General features: G+C 35.9%; 1 protein-coding gene across 1 annotated transcript in view; it reads right to left on the bottom strand.

The window, feature by feature from the left end:
• MALRD1 (MAM and LDL receptor class A domain containing 1) overlaps nt 1-12769 on the bottom strand; it is a 759283-nt gene that overhangs the window by 705414 nt on the left and 41100 nt on the right. The window contains 1 exon segment of the mRNA XM_077896425.1: nt 9252-9348. Within this exon segment, the coding sequence (XP_077752551.1) occupies nt 9252-9348 (97 nt within the window).

The raw sequence follows: 12769 nt of genomic DNA on the forward strand, positions 1-12769 counted from the left end.
TTGTTGGATTTATATGTAAGAATTTCCTTTGATTGTATTAAAAATTGTTGTATTTATGTGCATAGAATTTTTTGTAGTATTTCCTTATTACTATCATTCTCTTAATACCTGCAGAGTCTTCGATATTAGCACTATTTCACTCCAAATGTGTGTCTTTTCTCTTTTTCTCTACCTTCTTCTCAGGTAGAACTTTATCAATTTTAGTACCTCTTCAAAGGACCAGCTTTTGGTTTTGATAACTTTCTCCAATACTTTCCCATCTTAAATTCTATTATTTATTCTTTATATGTATTATTTTCCCACTGCTTGATTTAGCTTTTAAAAGTTCTTCTTTTTTACTTTCATTAGACAGATAGTTAAAGTTACTGACTTGAGAGCTTTTTTCTTTTCTAATAAAAATTTTATGTCAATTATTTTTTTTCTAAGCACTGCTTTAGCTATATTTTACAAATTTTAGTAAGTTATATTTTCAGTTACTTTCAGTTCAAAATATTTGGCTATTTCAAACTATGTTTCATTTAAATGTGTGATATTTAATTTCCAAATGACTGTGGATGTCCCAGATTTGTAGTTTAATTTCATTTTGCTCAGAGGAGATACATTTTACGATTTCAATTGTTTTAACATCCTTAAGGTTTGTTCTGCAGCCCCAGTAGTACTGCTAAGCCATATTGGAAACTGGAAATTTCAGTAATACGATCTTCATTTTTTGTTCATCATTGATTTTTTTATTAATTGTGAGCTTTTAATACGTGGTATTAAAATATTATTTACCTTAATTAGTGCTTGTCTCACTCTGCTCAGGCTGCTATAACAAAGTGCCATAAATTAGATGGCTTAAGGAACAAAAATGTATATTCTCACAGTTCTGGAGGCTGAAAGTATAAGGCATGTTTGGGTTCTCATAAGGGTCCTCTTCCTGGCTTGTACATGGCTACTTTCTCACTGTGTCCTCACATGACAGAGGGAGAGGATGAGAGAGAGGGAGAGAGAAAGACATGGTGGTGGAGAGGAAGAGACAAAGAGTGGGGGGGAGAGAGAGAGAGAGAGAGAGGGAGAGAGAGATCTCCTCTTTTTATAAGGCCACAGTCCTTCCTGTCATATTAGGACCCCACCCTTATGATCTTATTTAATCTTAATTATCTAGATACTATTTCCAATATAATCACACTGGGGATTAGAGCTTCCACATGTGAAATTTGGAGGGGACACAGTTTGTTCCCTAACAATAAGTTTTTACCATCCCCTTGAATTCTGCATCTGCAGGAGTAGGTCGCTTGCCTCCCTATAGCCTTGCCACTGGGCCCAGGCTGCTGTCCATCTTAGTAAATGTTCCACATGCACTTAAAAGGAATTTAAGTATTAAATTACTTTTTAAAAATATCAATTATATCAAGTAGGTAGATATTGCCTTTTTATTTTGTTGTTTCTTTTGCTGTGCAGAAGCTTTTTGATTTGATGTATAGTCTCACTTGCTGATTTTTCTTTTGGTGTCATATCCCCCCCAAAAAGGTTGCCAAGATTAATGTCACTGAGATTTTTCCCCTATGCTTTCTCTACAGGTTTTATGGTTCCAGATCTTATGTTTAAGTTTTTAATCCATTTAGGATTAATTTTTGTTCATGGAATAAGATGAGTCTGATTTCATTTTTCACCATGTGGCCATCCAGTTTTCCCAATACCATTTATTGAAGAGATTATCCTTTCTCTATGAAGCATTCTTGACTCCCTATCAAATATTAGTTTATCTGCTTACAGTGTTTTATTTCTGGGTTCTCTGTTGTGTTCCATTGCTCTATGTGTCACTTTTTAAGCCAGTAGCAAATTGGTTTTAATTAGTATAGCTTTGTAGTCTAATTTAAAATCAGGAAGTATGAGGCCTCTGGCTTTGTTCTTTCTCAGGATTGCTTTGGCTATCTGGGGTCTTTTGTGGTTCCCTACACATTTTAGGGCTTTTTTCTTTAAGTTTTGCAAATTCTTGCTGATTTTGGGGGTGTGTTTTTTCTATTATTAACTGAGAGATGTGTATTCAAGGCTCCTTGTGTAATTGTAGATTTTCCTATTTCTTCTTTTATTTCTTCATACTGTTTTTAGGTGCATACATATTGAAAACTATTCTGCCTTTCTAGCGAATTTACCCTTTTATCATTATATAATGTCCTTCTTTATTCCTATTAATTTTCCTTGTTCTGAAGCACATCTTGTTTGATATTAATATAGCCATATCACCTTCTTTTAATCCCCTTACTATTAAAAATTCTTTATTTGTTGTTCTTTTTTTTAAGTGTAGTTGACACATAACATTACATTAGTTTCAGGTGTACAACCTAGTGATTCCATAAATCTATACGTTATCCTAGTGCTCACCAAAAATGTAGCTACCATCTGTCACCACAGAACATGATTACTGTACCATTGACTATATTCTCTACACTGTACCCTTTAGCCTCATGACTTATTCATTCCACTCCCCTTCACTCATTTTACCAATCCCTCCACCCCCTTCCCCTCGCATCCATCAGTCTGTTCTCTGTGTTTATAGATACATTTTTGCTTTTTGTTTATTCATTTTTTTCTATTCCACATACAATTAAAATCATGTGGTGTGTATCTTTCTCTGACTTATTTCACTTATCATAATACTCTCTATGTCCATTTATGTGGTCACAAATGGCAAGATCTCATCCTTTTTTATGACTGCATAATATTCCAATATGTGTGTGTGTGTGTGTGTGTGTGTGTTTATATACACACACACACATACTACATCTTCTTTATTCATTTGTTTATTGATGGACACTTAGGTTGCTTCCATATCTTAGCTATTTAAATAATGCTGCAATAAACATAGGGGTTCATATATCTTCTTGAATTAGTGTTTTTGTTTTCTTTGGTAAATATCCAATAGTCGAATTTTTGGATCATATGGTAGTTCTATTTTTAATTTTTTGAGGAATCCCAATATTTTTCCATAGTAGCTGCACCAATGTACATTTCTCTTCCTCCACACCTTCCCTAATATTTATTTCTTATCATTTTTTACTTTAGCCATTCCAACAGGCATAAATAATATCTTATTGTGTTTTTTTATATTCATTTCCCTGATCATGAGTGGTATTGAGCATCTTTTCATGTTGGTCTTCTGTATGTCTTCTTTGGAAAAATGTCTATGTAGATAATCTGCCCATTTTTTATTTGGGTTATTTTCTTTTTTTAGTGTGGCAGAGTTTGTGTCCTCTGCATTTATTGTACTTTGTGCTCTTTACTACCACTCTACTATCATTTTTGCCTTCACCATCTGTTTTCCTTTTTCTTCTAGTGGATTGTTTCTCTATTTTAATATGTTTATGCTCAACTTTAGTGTATCTATTTTCCTTTACTTGTAAATGTTTAGTGTTCACTCTAGGGATGATATGTGCACCTTAGTTTAACACTCTATGTAGAGTTTGTTAACATTTCAAATAAAATGTAGACATCTTAAAGCTATGGACTTGATTCTCCCAATTTCATGGTATACTTATCATATGTGCTACATCTACATACTTTGAACTCACCAAAAGGATGTTCAAATGTCTGCTTTCAAGAGTCCTGTGTACAACAAAAATCTTTAGAGGAGAAGATAATTCCATTATATTCTCTGATATTTATGACTTCAGTTGTTCTTTATTCCTACCAATAAAATTTTTCTCTGGAATTTTTTTTCAGCCAGGAAACCTGCCTTAACATTTCTTTTAGAGTACATTTTCTGGTGATGAATTATGTTAGTTTTTCTTCTGAGAATATCTTTCTTTTACCTTAACTCCTGAAGGATATTTTCAATAAATATAGAATCCAGAATTACTTAGTTTTAACATTTAAAAAATGCATCTCTATAGTCTTGCTTCCATACTGATGGGAATACTACAATCTCTACAGAAAGTAGAGACTACCATCTCTCCCAAGCAGAGACTTAGGTGGCTACAGATGAGAAAGTATTCCTATATTATAGAATTAGCTCAGGAAAGCCCTGTAATAGTTTGCTAGAGCTGCCATAACAAAGCATCACAGGTTTGGTGGCTTAAACAACATAAATTTATTTTCTCATGATTTTGGAAGCTATAAGTCTCATAAAATCACATTAGATAGCTTGAGGACATACCTTAATTTCTGAGTTTAGAAAAAAAGCCAAAAAATAATATATATTCTTAGCATAAATATAAGTACTGCTAAAAAATAGTTCCATGATATTTTATTTAATATATTTTATATATTAAAATATAATATAATTTATTTAATATAAATATATTATATATATTAATATATATTAAAATAAATATAATTTATTTAATATAAATTAAATTCTGGGTTGCCTGGATGGCTCAGTGGTTGAGTGTCTGCCTTCAGCTCAGGGTGTGATCCTGGGGTACTGGGATCAAGTCCTGCATTGGGCTCCCTGCAGGGAGCTTGCTTCTCCCTCTGCCTGTGTCTCTGCCTCTCTCTCTCTCTGTCTCTCATGAATAAATAAATAAAATGTTAAAAAATAAATAAATCCACCTTCTGTGAAATGGAGCACTGTGAAGTGGAGCACTCAACTCAATGTTGAGTCATTTAGTTGATATATATTCATTAAGTGCGTGCTCTGTGCTGGAGATCCACAAAGGAATAAGACACTAGTAACTGTTTCCTCAAGAAACTCAACATTTAGCTATGGAAATATATTAATACTCTGTATGTATGTGTGTTTGTGTGTGTGTGTGTGTGTGTGTGTGTGTAGAGCATGGGGGGTATTTTTTGTAAAAGAAGGCTTCCCGGAAAAAAAGACTTCCACTCAGTCTTCTCAGTATGGAAGAACACATAGAACAGGTACTAGAAAGACAGGCAAAAAAAAAAAAAAAAAAAAAAAAAGCCATGAAATGGGCAGAGGGAGCAAGGTTTACACAGATTCCCAAGAATAAGATGACACTGTGTTGCTGACCCCACAAGAAGTTTCTTCTGGCCAGAGTATGGAGATTCTTGGAGGACTGTGAAGGAGGAAATGAGGCTGGTGTGCAAGAGTAGGATCATGATGAGCTTAGAAATTTGAATTCATAAGAATTCATAAGAAATTTCAATTCTATCATGAAGGCAATAAGAGTTATTGACAGATTTTAACAAGTAGAGATTGGTCATATTTGTATGTCAGAAAGTACAATCTGATGGATAATAGATAGTACTGGATAGGAGAGTTGAAGAGACCAAAACCAGAGTTTTTAAAAATCCAGGGGGAAAAATACATGCTTAAATGAAGTCATAGTTGGATAAATAATAATTATAAATAAGAGGAGATAATGTGAAAAATGTAAGGACACTCCCTCTCTACTATTTTTTAACTTAATTCATACAGGAATAGGAAAAGGGGAGAATGATTTAAGAATGACTCCTAGGCTACTGAGTGAGACCAGATGTCAATAATTTAAAAAGGGAATCTAGGCAAGGGAACAGATTTTGAAAGAAAACTGGAATTTATTTCTAAGTATGCTGATATTGAGTTTCTCTGGAAAATATATTTGCTCACTCAGCTCATCAACCTGTTCTCCTTGCCTGCCTCAACCACAGAGGCTGAATTCAAATATTCAATTATATTAGTCTGCCTAACAACCAAGGTACCTGCATGACAATTGCCAATGGTATGGACAAAAAAATTGCCCTTTCTCATTTCTCCCTACTTTCTGTCCTGGATGTGAGATGTATAGAACCTCAAAAGTCGTTTTAAGAAGATAAGGTGAGGGGATCCCTGGGTGGCGCAGTGGTTTAGCGCCTGCCTTTGGCCCAGGGTGCAATCCTGGAGACCCGGGATGGAATCCCACGTCGGGCTCCCGGTGCATGGAGCCTGCTTCTCCCGCTGCCTATGTCTCTGCCTCTCTCTCTCTCTCTCTGTGTGACTATCATAAATAAATAAATAAATAAAAATTAAAAAAAAATAAAGAAGAAGAAGATAAGATGAGAAGCATGAAGCAAATGTCAAGGAAATCCCTTAGTCCTTGATTTTAACAGTATCAGAGTCGAAGAATCTACGTCATAACTGTCCATCTCCTCTGTTTTCTTAAGTCATCCAAGAAAACTCCTCTTTTCTTGCATCCAAATGCACTCCTAACTCTACCCTCTACTGGAGCAAGATTTCTGATGGTGATGTCTGGAAGTGGTTGAGTTGGCTCTGCACCCTGATCAGATGTACCCTGACCATCACCATCAGGACTGCACGAGGCTGAAACCACTCTCTAATCAGCTACAACCCTGTCTCCGGGCACTTACTGCCAAGTTCAGTAATCAACATTAGACCAGGCTTCATGGTTCTCAAATGCTAGGTTGGTTCTTTGTTTTGATACTTTTTTTTAAGAGCAAGAGAGTGCATATGTTGGGGGGCAGGGGTGGTGCAGAGGGAGAGAGAGAGCAGGTTCCATGACCCTGAGATCATGACCTGAGCCAAAATCAAGAGTCAGAGGCTTAACTGATCAAACCATTCAACCATCCCAAAAGCTAGTTTGATTCTTAAACCTGAGGTTAGCTGGCTTCACAAAAAATATCCTAAGAACCTTATTTAAAATGCAGGCATCATACTCCGTGATTTCCATCTAATGGTCTGAAGTAAAGCTCAGAATCAATCACTTTTCTTTGTGATTCTGGAGACTGACTAGTGTCGAGGGTTAGTTTATCATGATAGCCTCTGAACTTGACTAGAGAGCATCATTTGGAAATTTAATGTTACATAATACTACCATCTCTCACGTTTCTACCATTTACAAAATGCAACTCCATCCAAATACCAATCGTATTCCATGACACTTTATTCTTTTTCTCCATTATTAATCCTCATGCTGCTGTGTTTTCCTCCCAATAGATGGTATATTTATATACCATCAACCCTCATTCTAGCTGAAAAAAACAAAAAACAAAAAACTTCTTGCACCCTCACCTTCAAAGAACATATTGTGATCTTACCTGAATATTGGCTTTTTCCAAAAAAGAGACTCCTTCTTTTGCAATTCTCCCAAGGGATGACATCCTTTCCCAATGCCCCATAAAACACCCTTTAATTTTAGGGCCTAAAATTAAACTTGACATTCTTCCAAATCCCCAGTTTTGATTCATTTATTCTTCCATGTGTAGAAACATTTTGGCTCATGACATCCAATTTACTGCCCTGGGTCTCCATGCATCCGTATTCATGAAGACTTCAGTTTGGGGTTTCAAAATCTTCTCTAGCCCCAAACCTTATAATGTTGTATAAATTTAATATCAATGTGAAAGGCCTAGCCAATAAATTAGCTTTAAAATTCATGCCTCATCATCTTTAGTAAACTTTATTTCCACACCACCTCAAAAACAATATGGCTGTATCATTATATGGAACTATTGTCTTAGAAATTATAGACATCAATATTTCTCTATTTGACCACGAACTTTCATTGAATGTCCAACTTTCTGTGCTCTCACTCCTGTGACTATTGCTTTTTCACTTCTACAGTGATCTTATAAGAGTTATTTTAAGTGCTTACTAAAAATCTGTCATTTGTCTTCCGAATATTTATTATGGTGCATCTACATTGGCCAGTATATGGATCATGGGTAATCAAGGAACTGTCTGTGGGTCCCATGTCCAAAGATGGAGAGAAAGGTTGTCTGTGAAATGATAGTAGAGTCCTATTACAGGTGATGTCAAGTCCCAAGTGCAATCCTAGCATCCTCCCACATGTACATTTGTAATGCAGTTTCAATGGCGGAGGCCAGGTCCTAATTTTCCTTACAGTTAGGAAAGTCCAGTCCATAGCTGATTTCATTCCTTATTTTCTTTTGAGGGTGATTAGCTGGGCTGAGCATTACATAGGACTAGCTGGGGATCATTTTGTTTGGCAGACCTCAGTTTCTGTAGAAACTATAAAAATGAGGTATATAAAGATACTGCTGAAGTGATCAGTTAGGGACTAGCTGCCTTGTAAAAAGCCAAGCATAAGCTGACTGTGCACTGGACCCAGGAATGTCATGCAGGGTAACAGAAGAGAGAGCATGAATGGTAGAGCAGTCAGTAGTTGTGTCTGCTTTGCCTGTGGTCAACAGTGTGTTTGTCCTAATCTATTGCTTCCCTTCCAATAAATCCCATAAATGTTATCTTCTATTAGTGAAAAAGCATTGAAATTTATACTTCAATTATTTACTTCTAGAAATAGATGGAGCTTACAGTCTGCTCCCATAAAATTCTCCAAATTAATTTATCTATACTTCAATTTATCATGTAGTGATTTCTTACCTAAAATATGCTGAGAAGTGATAATATAAAGATGAAGGAAATCTTTTTGTGTTCCAGTATGGGACGGAGCTGTCAGAAGCTCCTATAAAATCCTATCATGGTCCAAGTGGCAAGAGACACATTCCTATAAATGCTCTTATAATACCAGCAGAAGTGCTGTTTAAAATCAAAGCATAATATAGGCATCCTTTGTCAAAATTCCTTGGTCACCTTTAGGTAGATCAACTCATCTCTTCAATTCTTGAAATATAAATTACCACAACTACCATATCTTTGTACCAAATTAGAACTTAGAATCCTCTCTACAAAATAGGTACTTTTATTATGCTATATCAGATTACAATACAATAACATTAAAAAAGAAAAAATCTGTCAACTCTCTATAATTGTATATATGATTCTTGTTTGATTATTAAACTAATTTTATCCACTTGATATTTTTAACATTAAACATTTCTATTGAGAAAAATATGCATAGTGAATTGAATAGTATTCAGTTAATATAATTGAAGGATCAATATGGATAATTTTTTAGACTTGATATATGTGCCTTATTGATCTAGTTGTTTCAGTCAAAATAGAAAATAGATTATAACCAATATCTCTCTCCATTTGTGTCTTTCAGTGGAATAGTTAAATCAATTCCCATGAAGACAATTTCAAGCCTAGAGAAGCCAGTTTTCACCTGTCTCCTAAAGGGCAGGGAGTTCTCTTGATAAGATTTAACTAGCCATTGTGAACATTGCTACAAAGTTCCAAATCTGAGACTAAATTACCCCTTCAACTCGTTATAGCATCAGACTTGGTGGAAAAATAGCCTATTCTCACTTCTGGCATAAACCTAGACATTGTTATACTATGGTAAATAGCCTGCTTTAAAACATCAGGCCAAAAGAAAAAAAAGAGCAGATGAAAGTCATTACACAATGCTTAAAATGCACTGAATTTATATATACAACAAGGATCAAAATGAGAAAAAGTTCTTATCATTTGCAGGCAAGCAGCCTGAACTGAAAGATATACCATCAATAGCTATGACTTCGTTTTGTTCAGGAGTTGAAATTATTTGACCTTGAAAAACAACCACACAAGAAAAAAAAGCACAAAGCAAGGAATATCACTGTTTCACAGTCTTACAGCACAGAGCCTACAAATAAAAAATATATCATTTCCTTTAAGCACTTTGATAACCATACTAATTCCAAGTGGAAAGAGATCCACACATACACTCTCAAGGACAAGAAAATATGGTCATCTCTGTATGTCAGAGAGATTAAGTAAAATGTTCATGAAAGGAAGCAATATTTATCTGTTTTTTAATCATCTCTGTTTGGTTCATATGTTTTCATACTATTTAGTGTTTACCAGCTCTTGGACTCAGCTCCACCTTGATCTCTGGGTCTTTGCATTTTACAACTGTGCCCCATTTACACCTTTGCTTCTCTAGATTTTGCTCACAGACTTGCTTTGGATGTCCTTGTGCTATATCCTCCTGTGCATCTTCTGCTATTATCTAAACAAAACTTGGGATAGTGATTAGAAATGAATGTTCAGTGACTTATTATTAAAGTGAGTGAATGTGAGAGTTGGTTCAGTGTCTGACTCTTGATTTGGGCTCAGGTCATGATCACAGGTGCCTGAGATTGATTCCTGTGTTGGGCTCCAAGCTCAGCGAGGAGTCAGCTTGAGGATTCTCTCTCTCCCTCTCCCTCTGCCCTTCCCCCTACTCATGCTGTCCCTCCTCAAATGAATAAAGAAATCTTTAAAACCAAATAAGTGAATGTGATATTGTGATATGAATCCAGCCCAACTCTGCACCAAGAGATAATACTCTGGTATAATAAATCTGAGAAATTTAGGAAGAAACTACTTTCTAATTTCCTAGTTATTTAAATCAACAGAAAATTAGTGTGTTGGTGGAGAGTATTATCCCAACCTCACTAATGAATACCAGTGATGTTTGAGGCTTAATTCATAGATGCATTAAACTTGTGTGGATTGTTCAGGCTTGCTTATAATATAAACATTTTATTATTTCAAAATGTCAGCACAACTTCTCAGCTTGTCAACTGGTCTGCATACAGTAGACCCTAGCAGATCATTTTACCGTGCCTCATTCTCTTTTCTTTCCTGTACTACACATTACATACTGATATATTTCCTTTCAAACCAGATGCTATCTACTAGACTATTAAAATATGATATGAAACATCCACAACCTATCGGGTAATATGTGAACATGGAGTCTTAAGCGCATCATCTTTTCTTCACATAAAACAGAATAATCATGTGACTACTTGTAAAGCAGGCCCATGTTGGAAAGGACCTATCAAAGATTGTTGTGTAGGCAAAATATTTCACTTGGCATCTGAAAAGCTGAGCTCTGGTTATACATTTGAAATAGAAAATTTTGAGGAAAAATAGAAATAGGATGGGAAAAGTACTTGGCAAACGGTAGTATCCAACTCCAAATATTTTCAGTACAGATTTGTGTGATCTCTGGTAGAGACCATATCTCTTGGGGAATACACATAAGAAAGCAGATTGAATGTGACTAACCTCAGGTAAACCCTATCTAGAAGACAACAGTTATAAAGAGTTAGTCTCAAGGTTTATTTGTGGCACCTTGCAGATCAACTTTTGCAAAATCCCTTTACAGTGTTATGAGTGTCAGAATCATGAATAAAATGGGAGAGTTTTACATGCATACTGATTGATATTTTCTCAGTATTTTACCTTACTGCTTCTCTCAGAGTTTTCCATAAACTTAACTACTTGGCTTGCAATTTTAAAGTCATTCTTTTGACAATTTCTAAAAATTTAGTTTGTAGATTTCATTTGGAAACAAAATTAGTGGATATTACTTCCAATTTAATATTTTTAAGGTTTTATTTATTCTAGAGAGAGAGAGAGGCAGAGACAGAGGCAGAGAGGGAGAAGCAGGCTCCATGCAGGGAGCCTGACATGGGACTCGATCCTGGGTCTCCAGGATCATGCCCTAGGCTGAAGGCAGCACTAATGTGGCAGAGCCACCCGGGCTGCCCAACATTTTATTTTTTTAAAGACTTTACTTATTTATTCATGAGAGACACAGAGACAGAGACATAGGCAGAGGGAGAAGCAGGCTCCCTCTGGGGAGCCTGATATGGGACTTGATCCTAGGACTCCGGGATCACACGCTGAGCCAAAGGCAGATGCTCAACCACTGAGCTACCCAGGTGCCCCTAATTCTTTTTTTTTTTCTTTTTCTAAGTAGGCTCTATGCCCAGTGTAGAGCCCTACATGGAGCCTGAACTCAGGATGCCAAGATCAAGACCTGAGCTGAGATCAAGAGTCAAATGCTTAACCAACAAAGCCACCCAGGTGCCCCAATTTGGGCTACTCTTAGTCATGGAATAATCTTATGTTTGTATTGGCATAAGATTTGATGAATGGCTTTAGCCGTATGAATATAATAGTTATACTGCAAATATTTTGCATCCCTTTTGTAACCTAACTTATAAATATTTAAAATTGTTTTACAATTTTTGCTTTGCTATTAGAGAAAAGGGGGGCGAAAAGATTGTCATATAAGGATGGTTTTATATGAGGGCAGTAGAGCACAGTGATTAAAGTATGTGTTTGGAAACAGACTACTTGGGTTCAGATCCCAGCTACACTCACCAAATAGCAACATAGAGAAGTTATTTGTTTAGCATTTCTGTACCTCACTTTACTTCTTTATAAAAAAGGTACTGATAATAATAAGTTATTGGGGCACTTGGGTGACTCAGTCAGTTAAGCAGGCTCAGGTTGTGATCCCAGGGTCCTGGGATAGAGCCCCGCATTGCATAGGGCTCCCTGCTCAGCAGAGAGTCTGATTCTTTCTCTCCCTTTGCCTCTCCCCCTAGTTTGTGCCTTTTCTCTTTCTCTGTCCCTCAAATAAATAAATAAAACCTTACAATAATAATAATAATAAGTCATTACCTATAGGAGAAGATTTATGCAAGGATAAATGAGTTATTACATGTATTTCAGCACTTGGTGTATGGTTAGTATTAAATAAGTGTTACCTATTATAACACAGAGTTATTAAAGTATGTAAGTTATTGTGTGAATAGTGTATTTGTACATTAAAAAATATATTACCTACAGATTAACACTTTATCCTTCTTGAAAGCCTTTTCACCTGTTCTTGCTGAACTAAGAACACACCAGTAGTAGCCATATTTAAAGAGAGGAGCAAAAATAATCATAAACTAATCACCAATCTCTTCCTTCTTTTTCCACACTCTCTCCTCAAACCCATTGATCTTCAGGGTGTCAACTGTTACTGAGGCTGATGAAACACAAATTTATATCACCAATGTCAACCACCCTTCTGAGCTCTCTGCCCATATTTCCACAGTCTACTGGACATTTTCACCAGATGACACAAAGTCACTTCTAAGTCATAATGTTTTTTCCCCCTTACATGGAACCTGTCCCACGACTCCCATTCTCTGTCAGTGGCACCTGAAGACTGGC

This window comes from Canis aureus, chromosome 5 (assembly GCF_053574225.1).
Source record: "Canis aureus isolate CA01 chromosome 5, VMU_Caureus_v.1.0, whole genome shotgun sequence".
In the NCBI taxonomy this organism is placed as follows: Eukaryota; Metazoa; Chordata; class Mammalia; order Carnivora; family Canidae; genus Canis; species Canis aureus.